The sequence below is a fragment of the Ictalurus furcatus genome, chromosome 19, assembly GCF_023375685.1.
Source record: "Ictalurus furcatus strain D&B chromosome 19, Billie_1.0, whole genome shotgun sequence".
NCBI classification, from domain to species: Eukaryota; Metazoa; Chordata; class Actinopteri; order Siluriformes; family Ictaluridae; genus Ictalurus; species Ictalurus furcatus.
Genome location: NC_071273.1, coordinates 12,892,307 through 12,917,502, shown reverse-complemented (window position 1 = coordinate 12,917,502; position 25,196 = coordinate 12,892,307). Strand labels below are relative to the sequence as shown.

Here is a 25,196-nt window from a genome sequence, read left to right as displayed (position 1 = left end):
AAATGCTTAGTTTATTTATACACTACTATCCCAATGGAACACCCTCAAGGATTGTGACATAGCAAACACGAGTAATATATTTCAAATTTAAGACATACACCAAGTTAGTAGATTATATTAAGACACAATACATACATTGTGTAGCTTCACTTACTGGCTATTTTATCAGGTGCATTTACTAGACACATGAGTGACATGTCGCAGTGGTCCTGTGGGTGGAGTAGACAAGAGCTGGCAAATTGTCCATAGCAACAGATGGGCTACAGTCAGTAAGTACACACCTACACTTACTGATAGTAGGTTAACCTGATAAACTAGCCATTGAGTGTAGATACAAGGTAGGTTTACCTTAAAAAGTGGCAAGTGAGTGTACTTCACAAATGTGTAAATTGTTGCCTATGACTATACCATGACTCAAAATCTTGAAAACTAGAATATACAGAGAATGCATTGTTTGTGGACAGTATTGAGTATATATATATATATATATATATATATATATATATATATATATATATATATATATGACAGTATATATATATATATGACAGTATATATATATATATATATATATATATATATATAGACAGTATATATACAGAGTATATGCACCAATGTCATCCTGAGATATTATGCATTTACCATGGTTGAACAAGTAAATAATGAATCTCCCAAAGATAAATTGACCTTCCCAATGATCAAATGATCCAGGCTTAAAAGTGCCACGATGTCAAATCAAGTCACAGAATAATCATAACATAAGTGCATGTGTGTGAGAGAGATGGCTCTGAAGCTGAAAATGAATATAGTTTACTTCAACCTACTCCAATGATCTATTTTTTTACAACATACAGTCATTAAAATATACCTACAATATTGCTTAATTACTGTAATACATTTATGAAATGTAGTGAGCACTCTGGGATATGAATGAAAACAACGAACATTAAGGAATGATTGGAAAGAATGAATAATTTGGAAATGTTTGCACTTTCACACACATCCATATTTCCTACTGAATAACAAGACATACATTAAAAAAACCTGCCTTCATCTAGCAAAAAAAAAAAAAAAAGAAAAAGAAAGAAAGAAAGAAATTAGTCATAGGCATAAAAGACAACTCATTACCATGCTATAACTGTGGATTAGTCTTGAAGCGCATGACCAGGAGTTCTGCTAAGTGATGGGTCATGGGAACTGTATAAATGTATTTTTCCCCTTCCAGTACAAAGAGGAACACTGTACACTGTGTATCACAGGGTGTGGAAAGTTGTTTAAGTGTGTATGTGTGTGAGAGAGAGACAGAAAAGTTCAACAGAGAAGCACCTGCTCTATGGCTGTCGGTTACCATACATAAGTGGGATGATGTAAACGGAAATGTCATCTCCGGAGCCAAGGCGATCGTCTTTTATGCGCCATCCACGGTCCCTGAGCATGCCCCGAGCACGCATCACCAAATCCTGTGCTGCCATGGTGTACCTGTGGACATAGTACAACTACATCAGACATTTTTCAGAATTCATTCAATACCTAAAGGAATAATTTGGCCAAAAATGTCATTTGAACACTTTCCCCTTTATTCCTAGTGCAGTAGACCAACCAAAACATGTTTGCCATCCAAAGACTGCCTTGGATGTTAACGTCTTTCTAATTTTGTTTTGGTTTAGGCTATAAGCGTCACCTTCTTGTTAGCAACGTTAGTCTCACGGCTCCAGTGCAAAACTAAAGACGCAAAGTCCTAACAAAGACAGTTTTTGGCCTGCCATGGTATACGTTAATATTTAATTAACATAGTATTTAAAGTTAATATTATTCTTTAATATATCATTATAAATGTCCTGGCAGCTCTATAAATACCTGCTTCTCACAGAATTCAATGATTATTGTGATAATGGAAACCCAAGGAATTCAACACACAGCTTACAGTCTAGTAAAACCTGAAGGTGCATGAATCATTTTAGTTCAATCATTTGCATTAGTGCCAGAGTTGCATTCAGTACTACCTAACATTAGCTAGCTACCTTCTCCAACAGGATTTGTTGTGTTTCTGCTTTTAAATGTACACTATTTTAACAATTCAGAAATCAATTAAATGTAGCCAAATTAAATCTAGTCTCTCAGCATGCATGTAGGTGAAATGTCTATACGCAGGCAGCCACCACCAGGTTATGCTGTAGTTATTATATTATATACAGTTAATTACAACAATGAATAAAAATGCCTGTCACATTAATGTGACCTGTTCAACAATATGATTCATAATTTTTTTCTCAAAGCAGAAATCAGGGTGGTGTGCCTTACATTCCTGTGTGACTTATTACTTAGAATGTGAAATAATCTTATTAGCTCATTCTTCCAATTATATTCACAAACACAGGTGTTTTGTACCTGTGCAAGTCATCTGGGTCACAGTTGGCGAGGAAAGAAGTGACGTACTCAGCCACTTCCTCGTTTGAGAGAACGTCCCACAGGCCATCGGTGGCCATCACCAGCACGTCATCAGTGCCATGCTCATACTGCGTCAGGTTATATACTCTCACCTGCACAAACAAGCAGTATAGTTATTCTATATTACTGCAGTGGATTTCTTCAGCTGTGTAGAGAAGGCTGTAATGCAGAAGCCAAACTGAGCATGTGTAGTATGCACCAACAGCTCCCCATGTAGCCTTTTCAACAGAAGTATGGTTTACGAAGTGTAAAAGCACAAGTCTGGAGCTTAAAGCACCTCATTAACAGACAGGAGTCAAGAACTATAGGCTGTTTCGATAAAAAAAAGGCTGGCAGGAAGAAGAAGGGAAAAAAAAACATGACGAAACTGCAAAATTAGGGCAAGGATTGCTAAGACGAAGATAGCAGCGTGCCAAATGAACTCTAACTGAACTCCAAGTGTAATGAATTAAAAATCAAAGGAGTTTGCCTGGAAGAAGTGGAAAGAAAGATCAGAGAGTCTGCGGTGAATGAGAGAAAGAGCGGTTTCGAAAGCACTGCAGAAGATCCGAACAGGCAGGGAAAGACACAAAACAGAGCTTTTCATTTTGGATGTGAGGAAATGAGATGGTCTGTGACTGAGATGTCCAAAGTAGTTTTAGGGCATGCTGCAATCAGCTCAAGATTTGCACAAGATGAGATCTGATGAAAAAAGTGTTAATCTGCACTTTCTCAAATGCGACTATAACATCAGTCCCGACACTGCCGGAACAGCTGGTTTACAAATTAAAACAATCATTTACAGAAATGGCTGCTACACTATTCAATACATGACAAAGGCAGCTTTATTACGGTAAAACTACATCAATGAATCTTTTCTCGCACATAAGCTTTCCATAAGGACTGACTCTGAGACACCACTTCCAATAAAAAAAATTAAAATAAAAAATTAAAAATAAATAAAAATCCACTGCGACTGAGAATCAGGCCTGAAAGAAAAGAGTAGCATGATACCAGCTCTCTTTCTGTTCATCTTTAATAACATTCGAGGGATAAAGCTTCCTTCAACATGATGGCAGATGTAAAGTGATAAGTGATAAAGATGAAGCTGAGCTGGACTGCCAGTCATACTCACTCATAAATATCATTGTCATGTCAAATTCATGTCACAGAATCAGGAAAATACTGCTTACATGATAACAAACATAATGATTTTAAAGCTACAGTTCCTTGCACAAGTATTCACTACCATCAACCTTTTCCACATTATGTAATTAAAAAAAAAGCAGGCATTTTTTAGGTTACAGTTAAGTCTTCTTGGATATGTCTCGATCAGTTTTGCACATCTGGATCATGATATTTCTGCCCATTCTTCCTGCCAAAATTGCTCATTATTGTGTAATACTATTTTGTGTACATTTATGACATATAATCCCAAGTCCATTTCAGTTCCAGGTGATAGAATGTGGAAAAGCTATAGGGTTCTAGTCTAAGAAAGTTTTCTGATGAATCTCTGTTGACAAAATGAGATTTACTGAAAGTACAGCTGTGTCAGGAAGTTTACCTCAGGACAGCAGGACAGAAATGGTTTAATGTAGATATTAGAGTCATGAACTTTGAGGTCGTGATCACCGAGCCCACGAGTCACGCCGATTGTTGCCAACACACGAGCCTGTGGAGGAAACACAGGTCATGGCACATTAAATACCACACAGAATTAAAATCCCATCTCCCCACCCTTTCAATTTTGTCCTATCTGCAAAGTGCATGATTGGGACTGCCCAATACATGTATATAGGTGCTGCTGCAGTTTTTGCACAAGGTTGCATATAAATTTATCTATTTACTAAACTGTTGATATGCTGTGATCCTCCTGATCACAGACTCCAACTGAGAGTTTTTGCTTTTTTGGATTAATCACAATTGATTATCTCGTATGTGTGAGTTGTTTATTTGCTACAAAGGAAAAAAAAAAAAAAAAGCCGGGTGTACATCCTCCAAGTGTGGTGATGCTATCATTTTTGCCAGGGGTTGTAGCAATATAATCGCAATATTTGGTCCGTTTGCATATCGTGTGAACCTCCATCATGTCGCTTTCCTCAAATCCTCTCACCCTCACATTCAACTCTGTCCAAAGTACCCAAGTTGCTACCCACGTTGAGTCCAAGGTATGTCTTGAATGTGGTCTTGTGTAAGGGGGGGTATTTCCACCACCAAAAATTTATCCTGTGTTATCCGGTTGAATTTAATTAATATTACTTAATGTCTGTATTGGCAAATAGAAGGAGACAGCTATGTTTTGGGCAGCATTTACACTCCTGAGATAATGTTTGTGTCCTGCTTGGATGCCAGCATAAAGACAGCTAACTTCTAAAGGTTCCTTATTTTAGCCAATTTTGAAAACAGCATCATATCTTACCTTATAATTCTGTTCACTGAATGATAGTTCTAAGAAAGTATGAAAATCTAAAAGCTGCAAAATTATTTTCTTTTTTATTTGTTTAAGGTGACGAGGCATCAAATGGGTCAAAATGAAATGATGTGTGGCAAAAAAAGATACTTGAAATACAGTATAGCTGGTATCTATTTGGTCTTTATTTGTGAGCATGGAAATGCTGCCCAAAAACAGTAAACTCTCTTTAGGCTATATTATATTTATATTATATATATATACATACACACACACACACACACACACACACACACACACACACACAGGCAAGGTCAAAATCCACACTAATGAGAGAAGTCCAAGTCCACGTCAAGCTGCAAGTCATGAAAATTATACATCAAGTCTAGAAACAAGTGGCATATCAGTTGCATCTAGTTAAACTGGAAGGAGGGGAACAAGGAGACTTGATAGCTTTTCTACCTTTGCTTAATGTAAACAGTAAGTGCACTAAGCATAGGTTCCATAATTGTAATAAAAGTAATAATAATGATGCAAAAACTGACAAACTACAGCATTCATGTCTGGGCATTTTTATTAAGCTTAAATTAAGTCTTTAGATCAGAAACATTTATGGTAAACTTATTTTAATTACATTTCCAGTGTATCAGTGTTGAGGATTCCAAACGATTTTTAAATTTTTTTTTTTATTTGTGTCTTTGTCTAAAGCCTCTGGCACTTCTGTCACTAGCATGTCTGTGAGACAGTTACTATCTATTCCCAGTGCAACCCTCCATGGAAGAAACCAGATAAAACAGACTGTGTCTGCATATGTGTGTGTGTGTGTGTGTGTGTGTGTGTGTGTGTGTGTGTGAGTGTGAGTGTGAGTGTGTGTGAGTGTGTGTGTGAGTGTGTGTGAGAGAGAGAGAGAGAGAGAGAGAGAGAGAGAGAGAGAGAGAAACAAGGTGTATTGCGTTTATGGAGTGCAGTCAGACAGCTCCTCCACGTTTTGGAGCAGCAGCTCGGTGATTTGAGCGACAGTGGTATCTAATGTCTGCAGAAGAGAGCAGCTTTCCACTGAGACCATTAACAGTGGAGCAGAGAGCAGACAGAGCCTCAGGGAGACACAGAAAAGCTCTCTGTTCATCGGTCCCGCTAGCACACTTAAGCTCTCTTCTCTCACACCCTTTCCCTTGCCCTCTTTCTCTCTGACTTAGCACTATGCCTCCACTCATCAGCTTCCACTCTTCACCTTAATGGCGTTCTCTTTATCTCTCTTTTTCTCACACACTCCTGTTATGTATTATATTCTAGAGAGTAGTGTTGAACCAAATGCACCCTTTGGCTGTTTTTCCCGGTCATATCATTTTTCACTCTTTACTCTCTATGGACCCCTCCACTGACTTCTTACCTTCTTTCCTTCACCGTATATTAAAGGGAATCTGATGTCCTCATCCTCAATGGTTTTATATGCCCTGAAAACAGGAAAAAGATGGAGGGCTTGTTAAAAGTTTGCTCTTTTACACCAGCTTGATTGAACACAGTGGAGTTTATAATTTGTTCTTTATAAACACAAAGTACAACTGATTTCAGAGTTTTGTGTGCATTCTCTGTGTCTCTCTCACATGTGCACACACACACACTTTTGTAAAAATAAAGAAAAACAATCGTTTTAAAATTATTGGCAACACTATATTTAATATAGAGAGAATAAGAGCATCGAGTCTCTCCCTGAAATGTATAACAAGGTCAGAGATGTATTTAACTGCCTTTATATTCATAGATTTGCACATGTGGACTGCCTTTCTCCTCCATGTTAAGTAAGTGCCACCAAAATATTTGAATAAAAACCAAAATCAGTCACTAGTTACTGTTGTCATGTGAACTAATTTTTCTGAATGGCTGCCCATTTGTTTTTAAGGGTGTCAGTAATTCTGGAGTGAACTTTAAAAGTAATTTCTTTGAATTAATTCAAATTTGCAATGATTTTTTTTCAGTCTGGTAAATGCATTTCAAGGCCTTATGTAACCTAAAGAATAATGTACAACTTTCTTTAATAACACTATGCAATTTACAAGGATGCAATGATCGTAAAGAACAGATGGAGCTCAAACTGTTTCAGCACTTAAATGACTGGGTTTTAAAATCACGCTCTTGAAACCATCAACATTAGTTTCCTAACAAAGCAACTAAGGCTGTTTTAATTACAGACAAACACGAGAGAGCAGGAAAGGAAGGTCATCCTGCAGGGGCAAAACAAACGAGTAAAGAAATGGTCTAAAGTTCCACGATTAGAGGATGAATAGAGAATTGTCTGTCTGATGAAAAGATTTTTCCATTTCTCTCTCTCTCTCTCAAAAAAATAAAAATACAACACAAACAAGTACTATGATGAAAGTAGTACAAACAAAAGCAGCAGCCTGTGTATGAGACAGCACACCATAATCTGGAAGCTGATATTGTTGAACACTCATATGAACATGAACAGGGCTTTATAATTCTACTTTATATATATTTTATTATAATATAAAATATATAATATAATGTAATTATTACATTCTTTTATGGGAATTAATCAGAATTTATTAGGGTGGACGTGTGAAAAGTGTGGTTCTGCAACATTCTTTTAAATAACAGGGAGAGCCGAGTTCATGAGTTACAGTGATGCTTAAAAGTATGTGAACCTTTGCTTTCAGTATCTGGTGTGACCCTCGTGTGTAGCAATAACTGCAACTAAACGTTTCAGGTAACTGATGATCAGTCCTGCACATCAGCTTTGAGGAATTTTAGCCCGTTCCTCAGTACAGAACAGCTTCAACTCTGGGGTGTTGGTGGGTTTCCTCAGATAAACTGCTTCCTTCAGGTCCTTCAGAACCGTGGAGGTTCACATACTTTTGCCACTCACAGATATGTAATATTGGATCATTTTCCTCAATAAACAATAAATAAGTATAATATTTTTGTCTCATTTGTTTATTTGGGTTCTCTTTGTCTACTTTTAGGATGATGTTTTAGGTCACATTTATGCAGAAATATAGAAAATTCTAAAGGGTTCACAAATTTTCAAGCACCACTGCAAAATTGAACATGTGAAAAGTGTATGTTACCCAGTGTGCAAATGAAGACCATGGAAGTGGTCGGGGACATGACGTGTAGGGTAGGGGACATTTCCAATTCACATGTTGTAAATTTCTTAATGTGTGTGTAAGTGTAGATGCTTATGTGCGTTTTCTGTTGTCTAATGCCATTTTTGTCAAACCACCACATCAAGGAATTTACTATTCTGAGTGACTTAAAGATCTGACATGTTTAATACCCATGCAATCATCTATTTCTCTCTCTTGCACGTTCCTTATTAAAACTTCATACCACACATACATGGACAAACACACAGTGAGAGATCCAGAATCCTCACCAGCCAGTCATGGTGAAGTCACGGTACAGCATCTTTTTGCCCACCTCCTTCCTCTGGACCCTCCTAGGGAACTCCAGGTGTGTGAACTCTCCCCCTAACAGATGAGGCTGCATGTAACCCTGCACACAAATGACACGGATATCTCATAATATGATATTTTACTTAATATAATAAACTCTACATCAATTATTAATCATGATTATAACACAGCACTTCTGAATTCCCGATTCAGATTAGACAGGAGTCATTTTCCAATGGGTGATGAATAATTTTCTATAACAGTACAGCTCAGACGGTAGTATCAGCTGTAAGTAAAGCCACAGATTATATTTGTGTGCTCATTCTAATACATCTAATCGTTTCTATAGTAACATTCATTCAAGGGACTTGTATAGTGAATGTTCTACATAATCGATGCCTAATAATAAACAAACTAATAGTATGTTTTATGTAACACAAAAAGAGTAATCATTGATATTGTACAGTTTTCTGTAAGGAGATGTTTATTTAATATTTATGGAAGGAGTCTGGACTGTTTTCTGCCGTGAGAGAATCTTTAAGACAGGACTTTCCCTGTTTCTCATTAACATGACAGGCTGCATTTTTTTTTCTTTTATTAACTTCAAGAGAAGATAAGTGCTATAAAGTAAGTGATAACAGGAACTAACTTGTCTCATGGATGTTCCCCAACATTAAATGTAACTATAAATGGTTAAAAATGATCATGTCATCTATTAATAAACAAAAAAAATATTGTAATTGTTAGCTGTGGTACAAGATAAATAAAAAACGTTGGGTCATGCTGTTATAGGAAAATAAACCAGTTTGGAGAGATAACAGTAACTGCACTTTGCATCTGGCCACATTCATACCACCCCATTGTTGATTATTTCAGTGACACCCCATCATGTTTTATTCCTTGCTTAATCATTGTTTAAACATTAAACACTTTGATAGAAGATAACCGCTCCAACAAAATTAATATATTTCTTTCAATTGTTTATTACTTTGTTACCAAAATGTTATCAATGGAAAATTCAGCAGACATTTTCCATTGATCTTATACTAACCAGGAACTGCAGTCTCTGTCTCTCTGATTCAGGAGTAAACTCTGCAGACATGGGGATGATCTCACCATTCCTGATTATGATAGCTCTGAAAATACACACACACAGAGGAAGACCAACCCAAGTTCATCCTAAAATGATCAACACTGAAAAGTAGGTTAATTAAGCCCTTAGATTCTAACAGCAGCTCAGCTAGAACCGCTAAATACAGCCTACTGCTTGCATGAAAAAGGGAACAGCTACACCAAACCATGTTTCTCAGTGTGTGACAGCACAAATTAAGGATGTCAGGAAAATGGGCTGTTTAGAGTGTGTATTAATAGGCAGACACATACTGTTTCAAGTCAACACTGAGACTGTTTGGTGGAGCTCTCTCTCTCCAGGGGGCTTCCAAAGAAAAGTCAGAAAGACTGAATTATTTTTACAACACTAACAACCTGCTCCAAATAACCCCTCATTAACAGCATACAGTGTAATAAAACACGCTGGTGAACTGCAAGGGCCTGCTTACACTGTGACTGCGAACAATGCAGCCAGAAATATACACACTCTGTGACTGATTTTAAATTAATAACCTGCTAATTATTAAATCACTTGTGTGTATGTTTCACACAATTTATTTGACCCTTTTGTTCCATTAAGCTACAATGTGAGTCAAAATTTTGCAGACAGATTTCAATAGAAAATAAAACCTTTACCTTTTTTTTTTTTTTTTTAAACTAATAGACCACACCTGTTATTGTGAGTGACAGACATAAAGGTCACAACTCCTTGATTGGCATAAAGACCTTGCCACCTTTATTGGGATTGACAGGCACAGAGGCCACACCTCCTTAAGTGAGACTAACAAGGAGAAGGCCAAACCTCCTTTACTGAGACTAAAAAGTACAAGACCACACCTCCTTTGCTGGAACTGACAGACTCAGAGGTCATGCTTTGTTTACTGGGATTGATACGCACAGAGGTTATGCCTTCTTTATGTGGACAGACAGGTACCGAAGCCAAAGCTCCTTTATGGGGATTGACAGGTAGATTCCATGTCTTCATTACTGGCACTGACATGCACTGAGGCCACACCCACATTTCTACATCAACATTCTAAATAACAATTTATTAGAAATAAAAAGGTGCCACTCATATTGATTCAAGCACAACTGTCACAACTTTCCCTTATAAACACTGTTTGAATCAGTATAGCTGCATCATAAATATTAAGACCAGTGCCCCAGTTTGACTCTACAACTCTAACATGCTGTTAGAACAGAACAGAGAGAAGATCACCAGTGGCACCAGCATTACAAGCCTTATTGAGCACTAATGAGAAAAGAAGAGAGTTGTGTGTGTGAAAGCTGCATGTACTGTGTGTGGGATAATGAGCTGCAGTCAGTGTGACTCACCTGCTGTCCCCTGCATTGGCCACATACAGCTTGCCCAGAATGAACGACGCCACGAGTGCAGTGCATCCACCCATGATATTATACACAGCTTTTTCCCTCTCGATCTGGGCATCCTAACACACACACACACACACACACACACATTTATGATTACAATTATATCATTATGTATACATTTAATTATTAAGTGTGTGTATGTATATTATACATACATATACCCATATATACATATATATACCCATATATATATAAAAATTATTATATCTGTTCATATTTAACATTATAGAAATGATTAATTTGAATGAATTTGAATGAATGTAGGATTATATTTTATACTTTGAATGAAAAAAGTTCAGTATAACTGTTTAGTTCCTAGAATGGTTGAATAGTTGTGATTCTGAACATTGAGCATTGGCCATTGTCAAATAGCCTTAGTATGACAGTTTGACGCAATTGTCTTAGTTTGAAAACTTCCAGCTGGACACTGCATCAGTCTGACCTGTTTCTGCTTGGGGAAAACCTTCTATAAATCTGCCAAGATGGAGAGAAAAAAAAAAAAAGGTCCTAAAAAGCATAAACTAGTATTTGAACATTCAACACACATACACACTACTGGTCTTTCTTTTTATAAAACAGCTCCTGCTACCTAGATAGAGAGAAGTATGATCCACTCTGCTCGTGTATTTAAAAGCTTTTCACCCTCCAAAGACTACTGCAGGCCCAAGCACTTCCGTACTTGCAGATGGGAAAAATGGCAGTGGTTTTGATAGAAGACTCCTTGGTGTATCCTATTATTTCAGATGTTAAGGTGATGTCTGTAATAAAAGCTATAAAGTAAGATAAGACGAGTAGGTTTGCAACATTTTTTCCCCCTACGAATGTGAATAGTTGCAATGTTCATTACTGGATCATGAACTAATTTATAGAAAAATACAGTCATGATATTGTGGGATATGCATACAGAAAGCAAAGCTCTATATCTGCTGTACCATATAATGGTCAGTTAAATCAGTTTGCAGGATTGTGCATTTTTCATCAAATTTATTTTCTTTCTCCTTTTAATAAGATCCAACTCTGAAGACGTATAAACATTTACAGCATTTGGCAGATGTACACAGTCAGCACAATTTTTTTAAATTAAAGTGCTAATTTAAGTACTTCAGGAAGCAGTAGGCCTTTAGACTTCGCTAGAAAACTGCCCATAGCTCAAATGTTCAGACATCTAGGGAAAGTTCATTCCACCACCTAGGTGCCAGAACAGAGTTTTCATGTATGCCTTCCCTGTACCCTGAGAGATGGTGCTAGAGCAGAGGTTCTCAACCTTTTGTAACTAAAGCCCCCCCCCCCAAGCCTCCCCATCATGTAGCAGCCCCCCCCCCAACCCCATATAAAGATTATCTATTCTATATAAAATCTCTCTCTCGCTCATTATATATATATATATATATATATATATATATATATATATATATATTATATTATATTATATTATATTATATTATATTATATATATATACACATTATATATATATATATATATATATATATATATATATATATATATATATATATATATATATATATATATATATATATATATATATATATTCGCATATGAATGATGTAAACTGGGACGAAGGATGCGTTTCGTTATCCATGGCATTATTAAATATCTTAAATGTGGGCTCTCCGCTCCACACTGAACAGAGCAGATGCAGAGAGAGGTGTGAGTGCAGAGGGAAAGCAAGACCTCGTGCTTACAGGACAGTAATGAGCACATTTGGAATGTTGCTAAGGTTTGTCCAAAAAGCCGCTAGATTTGTTTGCAATAGGGATCTGAAAAGTTGCCAAGTTGGGAACATTAGTCTGCACTGACAGCTAGATAAAAGACAGGCTAAGCCAGGGGTTCCCAAACTTTTCCAGGGCAAGGCCCCCCAAATGGCATTAACATTTGACCGAGGCCCCCCTTTTGCAAGATGTCTTTAAAACACATTAAAAATACAGACTTCTGAATATATCCCCATTTTTATTAATAATTACAACTTACATCTTTACATTACATTAGGAATTGATTGTGTGAGTATGGTTGTCTGAGTGTGAGAATTTATTTTTCACACCAAATTGTTGAGGCCCCCCGGGCGCCCCCTGGCGGCCCCCACTATGAAAACCACTGGGCTAAACTCCACCTCTCCCCAGCAAAAAGAAAATACAGAGTGAGAGGGAACGCTGGGTTTTTCATTTATGCACAATACCCAAATACCCGAATACCCAAATGATGACCTGTGTGTGTTTTTTTTCTTGAAAACAATTTGCACCCCCCATCCAATCTCTCCATGGCCCCCTGGTTGAGAACCACTGTGCTAGAGTCGCTTCCAAATCAGTAAAAATTATCCAAATCAAACATGATTTCACCATTGCCTGAAATGTTTTTAACAACTACATAAGCAGAATAACAGTGATCAAAAAGCCTGTATAATAAGAAATACTACTGAACTGGACTGCCAAAAAACAAACAAACAAACAAAAACCCACACAATAGGCAATTCTATAATTCCAGCCAGCATGCTCTCAAGAGAGGAGACAGAACAAAACAGACTGTAATATAGTCACTGAGTATAATGGAAAAAAGGAATTAGCCCATCTCTGTTTGTAAAACTAATTCTATCTGAATAAGGCTAAAGGAACAACATGGTGTGTTTGTTATAAATGTGTACTTGCTGGAATATGAGAAATTTAGACTTTATTCTCCCTACTGACACTTTTTATGCACCATATTTTAAAGAATCAATTAAATGTAGAGGTTAATAATATGGTGATTTTTTTAAAATTCAGAAATATTACAAAAATAATATAGTATAATATATAGTTAATATTCAAGAATAGAGGAAATGTACAATATAACAGGTTAAAGAAATGGCATAATGGGCAAACATCCTATCAGCTGCATGTTAATATATAAATTTTATAGTTTGTCTACATTTCTTTTTCATAAATCATATAGTCTTATAGAACTTTGCTGATAGCACAACACCCTCATAAATGAACGAGATATTGGTGACACGCTTTACTGAAATTATTGCCCAGTCCAACTGAGATGCCACACTTATTTTTGTTCATCTCAAGGGAGAGAGTCACTGGGGGAGACCAGGCCAGCACAGGGGTGGATCAGAAAGCTGAGTCAGAGTATATAGCGGTGTGTAGGAGGCAGATCGAAGATGGAGCAGGCACAGGGAGGAGGCGGTGGACTGAGCAGAAGGTCTCTGGGTGGGGGGGAGGAAATGCAGTGCAGCTCTGTCCAGCTCCCCCTTGAGCTTCCAAATGAACCATCTGATGAGTGTATTGATACTGAGTGTCTAAGTGTGTGTGTGTGTGTTTGTGTGTGTGTTTCCATGGTAGCCTGTTATTAAAACAGAGGCTATTTTATCTTAAAATGTGTAATTCTAACTATAATGATCTCCCTGTCTAACACAGAGCGGTGACAAAAAACGTTAGTGTGTGTGGAGCCCTGTCTCAATTAAGGTTTGTTAAAGATACTGAGGTGATTCCATGATTCGGGTGACGTGTGTCCCACTGATATTACAATAACAAATATGTATGTAAAGACATTAACACATGTACAGCATTTAGAAAGCAGCATTTTGCCTGGCCCAGCCCACTACAACTTCATTTTAACTTCAAATATAATCATTAAAATACCTCCAAAATCTTATTTTTGCATTAATGTGTGAATCCATTTACCATCTCATGCTTGAAACATTCCGTGGGTCATCCATAAATTATGAAAAAGTGTACATTTTACTTTAGTCCCCACAACATTCCCTCAACCCTACTACCTGAACATATTCACCTTCATTTATTAAATAATTAAATCAAGTTAGATAAAGTACATTTCCTGAGGATTATGGCTCTACATAGTTCTCTCACTTTTGTTTCCCACTCTAAATTTCAATGATATTGGTATATTGACTGATGAGGTCACAATGAACATACAAACCTGTTAACCAAAATAAAGCACATTAAAAATACATTTTAAGTAAATTAACAGAATGTCCTTAGTATCCTCGTGAGATCAGTGTGGATTGTAGTTGACTGCATTTTCTGTATTTGTTAGATCTATGCTAAAAAAACAAAAAAAACATTACTCTTTAATTAAGAACCAAATTATCATTATTACCTTATCAGCAAAGAGATTGATGCCCTGATTAACTGCACCCTTTTTTAGATTCAATGCTGAAAAATCTTTACAAAAAAAGAATTGTAAGGTTTTTCAACAATAAAAGGTACTTCAATCATGGAATCCGCAGAGTCACAAATTGTCTGCACATCAGCTCACTGGCATGTGCTACCATCTAGTGGCAAAACACCGCATTTCAGTAATGCATGAGCTCCAAACTGAGCAACACTATTTAGGCCTGGAAATTCAAATAATTACTTTATCAGTGTAAACAGATACTAAAGCAGGCATATAAGTGGAAGCAAAAACTGTGGAAAATTACTTTGTGAGTAACCTTGTATGACACAGAACAAGGTTACCGACAGCACAGGGCCATGATCATTGGACCAGAAAGAATGTGAATGGAAGAGTGACTGCACAGTCAATGGCATTTAAAAAAACAAAAACACTTGCATTGCATAAACTGCACTACATCTGGAAAAGTCTACAAATTCTGAATGTTACAATAAAAATTTATATAGCACCCAATTTTTTAGTACAAACTTTGTCATAGATTTTTTTATTTTATGCCTACATTATCGAGTCAGTTAAAAAAAAAAAAAAACATTTTAGATTCCCAAACATTAGTTTTCTAGCACAAAATTAAATGTTACAAAAAAATGTTTGTATGTCAGTAAAGAAAGCAGCATATTACATAAGAGGAGACTTTTCAGAGAAAAAAACTCAATGAAGTCTGCTGGGTTTTGCAGCAAAAATAAGAAGCGAGTGCGACGGTCAAAGTCTCCAGAAGAACCATGTCTGTTCTGCAAGATGCTCAATAAAACTTACAGCTCATTTCTTTATAAAACTGCACTCATTGTACCGGAGACGACTATTTTCATTCATATTTTTTGTCACACATTTTTTTTCAAAAATGTACTAACATTTAATATCCTTATTTTGAAGGCATCTTTGCTCTACAGCATTACTTTGCATGTGCCTAAAAATTTGCAGAGTACTGTATACACACACACACAGTTGTAAATATCAGCTAATGGATTTTTCTTTAATATATGACCTTTAATTATGCAAGTGACTAACTTGCACTACAAGCTACTACGAAGAGCAGGGTTGTCAACCATACAGCCTGCAGGCCGGTAAAGGTCCTAATCCAGCACATAATAAATCAATCAATAAAATTAAAACCATGAACTGAAAAATTCAAAGTTCACTACTCAGTTATTCCACTAGCAGGCAAAAAAGAGCAATAATCTCAGAACCATAAACTCTATCAAAATGTGCTAATGATATGTAATTCTGCATTAGCAAACTATAAACTTGATTCTGTATCCATGTCTGTTTCCAAAATAACTAATTTAGGGGTTTCACAACAATAGAGCTTAATACTTATGCAATCAAAACGTTATTTTGAATATTTCTGCAAATTTCATTGATTCCCTCTCCCACACTTTTTTATTGCCTATTTTGTGTAGGTTCATGACATAATCCCACGTAAATCCATATCAGTTCCAAGTTGTAATCACTACAAATGTAGAAATGTATAAATAGAAAATATTTAGATTTTTTAGATATAGAGCCTTTTTTTTTTTTTAGATATAATACCAATATCAGAGCTCTGATTATAGTACAATACCTGGCACTGATGTAATACTGAGTTTCCTTTCAATAATTGCAAAATTATTAAATGCTATATTGTTTTCTTTCAGTTAAAGATGTGGATGAAAAGCAACACTCAATAGGTTTTAAGACAGTGCAGTGCACTAACCCCAGACAATCCTCACCATGTGTTTGAAGGCATTCTCGAGGGCACCGATCACAAGGCTCTCATGCTGGATCTTCTTCTCAGTGAAAAAGCGTGGCGCAGTAGTACACGGCGAGTTGCGCAGGGAGGATGCTCTTGATAGGGCTCGAGGCATGCAGGGGGTACTGGTATGATCCAGGTCATCTCCCATTACAGTAGGTGGCAGTGATGCCAGGTTGCGCAGAACATCCAAAATCTCCTGCAGCTGCTCCGCAATGTGCCGATGGAGCAGTCTGGAGGCCATAACAGCTGCACCTGAGCCAGCGTGTCCATCAAACAGAGCCCAGTAGTGGAAGACCATCTCGCCATTCTCCATCTGATGATGCACATACACACAGCAAAGAAAACAGACAGTTCATCAAAACAGCATACATTGTATAACAAGCTATATAAACAATATGATATACTTTAGTACCTCCAATAGACATACATTTAAATGACTTATTATAAAAATCATGTGTTGTAACTGATTAAATCATAATGTTGCACAAAGGATACAAAATAGGTTAAAGGTCGTTATAAGTGATTAGAGAATATCAGATTCGCAAAAGGAGATTTTAGAGATTGCCATGGCTATCAAGTGCATATAACACATAGAGAAACCTTGTTTACAGACTGATTTGTCACAATTTTGCACATGTAATTCATGCAATACTTTGTAAATCATGTGCATTTTGCATGCATAATTTAGGACGTTTTACTTCGGTCTTCAGAAGTATCTAAATAATATATATCTTGTTGCTGTAAAGTACATTTGCACTTAAGTGTATCAATCCTCAAAGCTAGTCTCAAGATATAAGAGAATTAGTCTACTCACACAGGCAAGAGAAAATGAGCAATTCATAGGAGTATTCTAATAATATAAAATAATGAGTATATAAAATCTTACCATACCACATAATGAGCTTGATATGAAAAGATGTACTTTGTGTGAATATATGATGCTGCTTTATCCAGAAATTTCAAAACACATAACCAGGCACTTAGAACAGCTGAGAAAACACAAACAGTAGGGGAGGAGTATGCTGAGCGGAAGGTTATGAGAGTCAAGGATGACTAAAGCGTTAAAAGGAGTTTACCATTAACATGATGGAGATGGATGAAAAATACGGACAAAAAAAGGAGAAGCACTGTTACTGTATGTGCAACATATGAACTATGAACAGGTAATGAGTCACAGTTAAAGACTGACCTGCATTAATCTGAAGTTTTGTTGTATTTTTGATTCAGGTCCGTTATAAACACACCCACCGAAAAACTGGAACCTCAGAGAGGTCAGTAAAAAACTTCCTCTTTTCATAGGTTTCAGTAAGGTCTATTTTACATACACTCCAGGAAGAGAGGCCAAAATGACAAAACATTAAGCCTTCAATGATCGTAATGACAAATGACTAATCAGGAAATTAACAAGAATTAAATAAATAGATAAAGTAACTTCGTTATGGGATAGCTTTTCCATTTCTTTAAATATTTAAGCATAGTGAGTTGCGGACAGCTTTTTATTTTTATTTTATTTTTATTTTATACATGCAGGCAGGTGTTAGTTTGAATTTGACATCAAATATTTGAATCATTATCATGATTTTACCCCCCTGGTGTGTAGGTAAATACCGTGATAACAATTAGCAGATGATATACTGTGTAGCTCTAATACCTGTCCACAGTTCCGTAATCGAATAGGGTGCATTATGGACCAATAAATTAACCCCATAAACTCCTGTATGGTCTACACACTTAGTTTCATTGTAGCTACTGAATAATTAATAGAAATTACAGGATGATAGGCTTCAGGTGAATTAGTTTACTGTTACCAAGTCCATGATACCTGTAATAATGAACGCTCTGGTGAAATGAAAGTTTCATAAAAAAAAATAAAATAAATAATAATAAAAAAATCACCCACAATTGCTGTTATCCACAGAAACCTAAAGTTAAAACTCAGTGTAAAACAGCGCATTTAGTCTTGAACATATTTACCAACTTAAAACAGCATGGTAAAGACAGATTTGATAACACAATGACAATCATTGAACTAGACGTCGAACGATTTTACCAATACCAATAACTAAGTTGGGCGGTACAGGCCGATAACCAATTAATAAACCGATATATTTTAAACTTAATACTGAATGAAAACATAAATATTGCTGAACTTAATTACAAAAATAAACAGTAACAATGGCACAATGTTAATATAACTATTAATAAACATTAAAGTAAATAAAAGATGTACATCCAAACTAGGCCAAAAGTAACACTCCAAATAACAAATAAAAATAGAAACATCCAAAACAAAATTGGTCTGCGATAGTTTTTATTTCGCCTCTAGAGGAAGCTCTCGTACTATATAATGACAACAGACACTCCTCAGGGGCTCCTGCAACGGACACAAGCAGGTAAAGCTATCAGTGTGGATATTTGCAGATAACTGATAGTTATCCATTTACATAAACAGCGCAATCATTAGGAACCCTTAACAGACCCTAATTAACCCTATATCTGGTCTAAAGAGCTTGCTTCAGGTTTAACTAATTTCTAGTGATTATCTGCTTCAGAAAACATCCACAGTGTTTGGTCTTTCCATTTTCTCAAAGAGATCAGAAAAGGCTCTGGAATTACATTATATTATATTTATACACTCACCAGCCACTTTAATAGGAACAACCTGATAATCCATGCATTTATCATGTCACAGCCGTGCAGTATAGAAAATCATGCAGATACAGAACATGAGTAGCTTTCACCATGGCATGGTTGCTGGTGCCAGATGGGCAGGTTGGAGTAAAAAATTGGTGCAAAAAAAATAAAAAAATAAAGACAGCCATTCAGTGAGTTCTGTGGGTGGAAATGCCTGGTTTGTGCTAACTGGAAGCCTTCAGTAACTGAAGTAACCACTCTTTACAACCACGATGAACAGAAAATCATCCCATGCACAACACATCAGACCTTAAGGTGAATGGTCTATAACAGCAGACGACCACAATGGGTTCCAGTCCTGTCAGCCAAGAACAAGCATCTGAGGCTGCAGTGGGCTCAGGCTCACTAAAACTGGGCAGTTAAAGACTGGAAAACAACCAGGTGACCAGATGTGAGATCCAGTCAAAGGATTTATTTGGTCTGTCACACCATGCTTTGTAAACTCTAGACTCTAAAGCCTAGTGTGTGGAATTCCCAGACCCGGAAACTGTTCAGATAGTTCCTATTCTTTGCTCTGATGAGTACTGGACAGAGTGTGTGGGGAAGAAACGCATCATGACTCATTTGGCCCAACATGTGTGGGAGCTGGAAATCCAGGAATGTAATTGTGACTGCAGCGTAATATGACTGTAGGGACTCTGGGAGGCTGAAATTCAGACAGATAAGCACAAGTGCCCAAGTGTGGGCTGGAGATATTTGTGAAATATTTGTGACATCGGTCATAGACAGATGAGGATTCTGACAAATTCAGAAATGAATTGTAAAAGAATATGTAATAGTTTGCTGCATGTCACAGCATTTAATTAAAACTTCACCAATTATAAGAGGATGACATTAAATGTTATACAGAATACTGCAGGAGTTCATGGATGAAATTATTTGGGAGAAAAACTGCCAAGATATTATTTTAAAGCGGATGGCTCTTAGCCACCAACAGTTCATCAAAACAAAGTAAAAACAGTTTTCTTTAATTTTTGTAATGTTTTAGGTATACACATGGCTATTCAAATTTTTAGGTATCACGTATAAATCAATCATGTATTATTTTGTAATTTTTGATACTATTTTTTGCCTAAGCATGTCATGAAATACCAGAATGTTGAAACACAAGCAGCTGATATTGAGTCTCACACTAAGCTTAAAAAAATGACGTGAAGCTATATATGGAAAGACTTTGCTATATCAGCTACTTCTTTCCCAGCAGTCGGAGTCGTCCCCCCCCCCCCCCCCAGAACTGGACTACTATTGACTTGTTGCCATGGGATTTTTTTTTTTCTTTGTAGATTTGGGGGATGGACATCTTGTGTACATTAATTATATTAATGGTTTACAGGCTAAATACTTGTTACTTTTGGAAATATTACAGTATATTTCACAATGGTAGTCATGATTTTAGAGTTTGATACAGAATTTGGGCTGGTTTAATTCACTGTTGAGACAGTTTTGAATGGCCTTCAACCTTTTTTCTCAATAAGAACTGACTCTTAATGGTCTCTGGAGTCACCACATGCATAAACATGTAGGCATGCTTATTATAAAACAACCTCTACCTAGAGTTTAATGATATGATGGAAAAAGCAAAGCCTACAATTTTTTATTCAACATGAACTTAAAGCGGAAAGGCTAGGTCCTTAGTAATGAACATTACATGTTTGTTGCTTATTGGACTGCTTGTTGGGATATTTAAATACAAAACATTTAAAAATGTGGCTATTTGATTAGTAAACCTGTTTACAAGCCCCACCCCTAGTGTGTTTGCTCTTTAAAAAATAGGCTACTGTTTTAGTTTACAAGACACATAGAAATAATGCTTATTCCCCTCTACGTTATCTATATTGGTACAGTTGTATGCAAAATTTTGAGCACCCCTGGCCAAATTATATATTCTGTTGAATTTTGAAGTGAAACTATTTTAAAAATAACATTTCTCTGCAAATGTTAATACACAATTACTTTATATTTGGATGGACTTAATGGACAAAATTACTCCAAGAGCACAGCAACGACCCATCTAGGAAGTCAGAAAAGAGCCAAGAACAACATAAAAGGAACTACAGTCCTCTCTTGCATCAACAAAGGTCACTCTTCATGACTCCACTATCAGAAAGACACTGGTCAAAAATGGCATCCATGGAAGAGTGGAAACCACTGCTAACACAGAAGATCATTAAGGCTCATCTGAATTTTGCCAAAACACAACCTTCAAGATCCTCAAACCTTTTTGGAGAATGTTCTGTGGATTGATGAGTAGAAAGTGGAACTGTTTGGAAGACAGGGGTCTCATTCAATCTGGCATAAACCAAATACAGAATTCCACAAAAAGAACATCATACATATGGTCAAGCATGGTGGTGGAAGTGTGATGGTGTGGGGATGCTTTGCTGCTTCAGGGCCTGGGCAATTTACAATAATTGAGGGAAACATGAATTCTGATCTCTACCAGAAAATACTAAAGGAGAATGTCCGGTCTTCAGTCTGTAAATTGAAGCTCATGCGCAACTGGATTATGCAGCAAGACAGTGATCCAAATCATACAGTAAGTCCTAGTCCTAGAAGTAAGTGAAAGTCTGATCTCCAGTTATTGGAAGTGTCTGGTTGCAGTTATTGCTGCTAAAAGGTGAGGTGTTAAGTTAAAGAGGGCAATTAGTTTTTCACATGGGTGATAGGTGTGGGATAACTTTTTTGCTTCAATAAAAACATAAAAAAAATTAAAACTGTATTTTGTGTTTTACTCACGTTGTTTTATGTTGTATTTTGTTTGACAATCTAAAACCATTTAGTATGAGATATACACAAAAACAGAAGAAATCAGGTAAATACTTTTTCACAGGACTGTATGTTATACGCAAGGGCTTGGACACCCTTCCAGTTAGAACTGGATGAACTTGACTTGTTAGGCAAGCCAAGAATTGTCATTAGGAATTGTCAGCTGATTCTTCAAACCTTAACACTCAAAAACCATGCGCTTATTTATGCAGCTGACTGAGGATCTGAAAATGAAGCTAACTGCCGCTGACAAAGCATGGGAAGGTTATAAAAAGATATCAAAGTGCTTCCAGCTTACAATTTTCCACCATTCAAAATGTCATTAAGAAATGGCAGATAATGGGAACTGTAGAAATGAAGGCAAGATCTGGAAGACAAGAAAAAAAAAACCTGTATGACAGCAAACGACCTGCAAGAAGGTTTAGCTGACAAAGGACTGGTGGTGCACCATTATACTGTGCAGAATTGTCTGAAATCTGTAAAACAACATCTAGGTAAGCCAGAGACATTTTGGAAACAAGAGTGATTAAGTAAAAATGTAACTCTTAGGCCACAAGGAACAAAAATGTGTTGATGAGAAGAACACCTTGCCATTAAGTGTGGGGGTGAAGCTATTATGTTTTGGGATTTAGTGGCAGCCAGTGGCAGAGGAAACAGTGTATAGGTAGATGGAAGAATGTATTACATGAAATACCAGCAAATTCTGGAAGCAAATATCACACAGTCAGTCTGAACAGTACAAATGATCCAAAACATACCACAAAATCCAGAAAAAAATAGATGAATGCTTCATCAAAGGGACAAATAGTGTCAAATAGTGTATCCTGTGATAACATTCTGTGAGGACTAGAGGAATAAATAAAAGACAAAGCACAGCACTAACTGAGCTCTCAGCAAGGCTGTGACCCTCTCCATTAGGCAGAGAGGATCTCCTCTTGGATGGTTTGCAGGGTGTGGAGGATCCGGTGGGCCTCTTCTTCACCAGCATGACTTCACAACAGGCCTGGTCCTCATTCACAGTACTTTTCCCAGCATTTATCACCCTGAAAAGCACATTTAATACAATACATTAGAAATGTTCTCAAAACCAGTCCTACACACATGTAGATCATTTTGTAAATGACAGTAGTAGTGCAAACATGTCATTGTTAACATGCATGTATTAACAGTTTTTTTTCCCACACCAGTTCATCCAAATCTGAGAATTTTTTTAATGTAACTTTTGGAACCACTATTGGTAATTTTTGAAGCTGCTGTTGAAAAGCATTGCACTTAACTACCGGATAACAACCAACTGGGCGTACCAATTTCCCTCAATATCGCTACTTTTGCTTTATGTGCTGCTATGTATCAGAAGGTATGTCATATGCCAACACCTCCAGAATTTTTCACACCCATCAGCAAAAATCAAATATATAAACTAAACACGAGCCCTCTCAAGGAGCCTCCTAATCCCCCATCTTCTCAGATGAGATAAGCACAAGATTAACACTTTAAAGTCAGCTTCGAACAAAACTGCTAAAATTTTATAACTTTGGCAAAACAATCTTGGCTGCTACAGAAGCGATATGAATATATGATATGAGACTGATGTAAATTTTCATCTGATGAATGAAAAAAATCTGTGGTGTATGTATGCAGAATTTTGACATTTCATCTATGAAGTGGAGAGATAAAGGCAGAGCAGGAAGCTTTGTGCATGTGAGAAGCTTTATAAATCAATACAGAATATTGTTCATCAAATATTAAGTCAGTGTGGTGAGCTGACTGGTCAAAATAGTCTAGCACATGCACGAAGTCAAAATTCAACCTATATTTTTACAAAAATAAAAGCAAATTTGAGCAAAACAAAATCACACTGTATAGAACCCAGAAAGACAAGACCCTTTAGAAAAAGAAATGCTACTCTCTGTTATGATGCCTGGCTCTGATGCCTATGGCTCTGTTTTAAGCTGCACCAAAAATTTGGGGGCGAGATTTTGGCTGTACTTCTTTGGAGTCTGATGATGTAGGATGTATCTGACCTGGTGTTTAAAAAAAAAACTGCCAATTCGAGCCCAACAGCTCTGACTGTGAACTACTATTACAGGACTGCCAGAGTGACTCACAGCAGGTCAGGAATTTTCTATCATGTTTTACAAAACAATCCTACGCGTTAGAGCTTTATTTTTCCTGAGGAAAAAATCCCATCCACATGACTGAGTAGTTGGGGGTAGGGATGCACCGAATGTTCGGCAACCGGAATTATTTGGCCGAAAATAGCAAAAAAAAGCATTTTCGGTGTTCGGCCGAATAAGTGAAAAGGCTGAATAAATTTGACCGAACAATGACGTCTTTGATGACGCGACCAAATAGCCTAACAACCAGAGTGAGACGCGCAAATTTCACGACCTTGATTGGGGGGGGGGGGGGCATGCACAAGCTATGTGCACAAGCTACGTGCTCTTCGGATGTATACTGTGGACACGTGCGTTTGTTTTGTTTCTGTTCTGGAGCATGTTTCTGTCACGTCGCGAGACATAAGGGAGTAGAGTACGGAAGCAGGTAAAGACGTATTTATTTAAGGGAAGGCAGACAAATCCACATCGTAATCCAAAAAACTTAGTCAAGACAGGCGATCGGCAAACAGGCATAAACGGGGCAAAGCAGGAATCAGAGTCACGGTTACAGAAAACAGGGTCAAAACACAAAACAAGAAACATAAACTAGTACTACGGACTGGGAGCGGAAAAACCAGCGGGGACTAAATGAACTAATCTATAGTTTAAACTAACTAAATCTATCAAGGAACATAACATTAACAACGTATCTAACTATACTATATCTACTATACTATAAATAATACTCCGCAAGGTGTACAGGAACACGAGCGGTATATATCCCCAATATAATCAGCCGTATAGAACCGAATAGAACCATTTTTGCACTCGTCAATGCACTTTTTAGTTGTAGGCTACAGAGTGTTACATTCTTTCAGCAGTCACTTATAGGCCTAACATAGGCTATTCAAGGGGGGGCTCAAAGATGACCACATAAAAGTATTATTATTTTACTCATTTATTT

The 25,196-nt window shown here is 36.9% G+C and overlaps 1 protein-coding gene across 1 annotated transcript in view; it reads right to left on the bottom strand.

Moving 5' to 3' along the window:
* Positions 1-583: 583 nt before the first annotated feature.
* The window catches only part of LOC128623453 (protein phosphatase 1H-like), a 30,575-nt gene continuing 5,962 nt past the window's right edge, over positions 584-25,196 (bottom strand). Inside the window, exons 2-10 of the mRNA XM_053650528.1 lie at positions 23,017-23,176; positions 16,651-16,986; positions 10,696-10,808; positions 9,302-9,386; positions 8,232-8,350; positions 6,228-6,291; positions 3,992-4,099; positions 2,389-2,540; positions 584-1,479 (exon numbers count right to left, since the gene is read on the bottom strand). Coding sequence (XP_053506503.1) covers positions 1,332-1,479; positions 2,389-2,540; positions 3,992-4,099; positions 6,228-6,291; positions 8,232-8,350; positions 9,302-9,386; positions 10,696-10,808; positions 16,651-16,986; positions 23,017-23,176 — 1,285 coding nt within the window. The 3' untranslated portion in view covers positions 584-1,331. The remainder of the gene's footprint in view (positions 1,480-2,388; positions 2,541-3,991; positions 4,100-6,227; positions 6,292-8,231; positions 8,351-9,301; positions 9,387-10,695; positions 10,809-16,650; positions 16,987-23,016; positions 23,177-25,196) is intronic.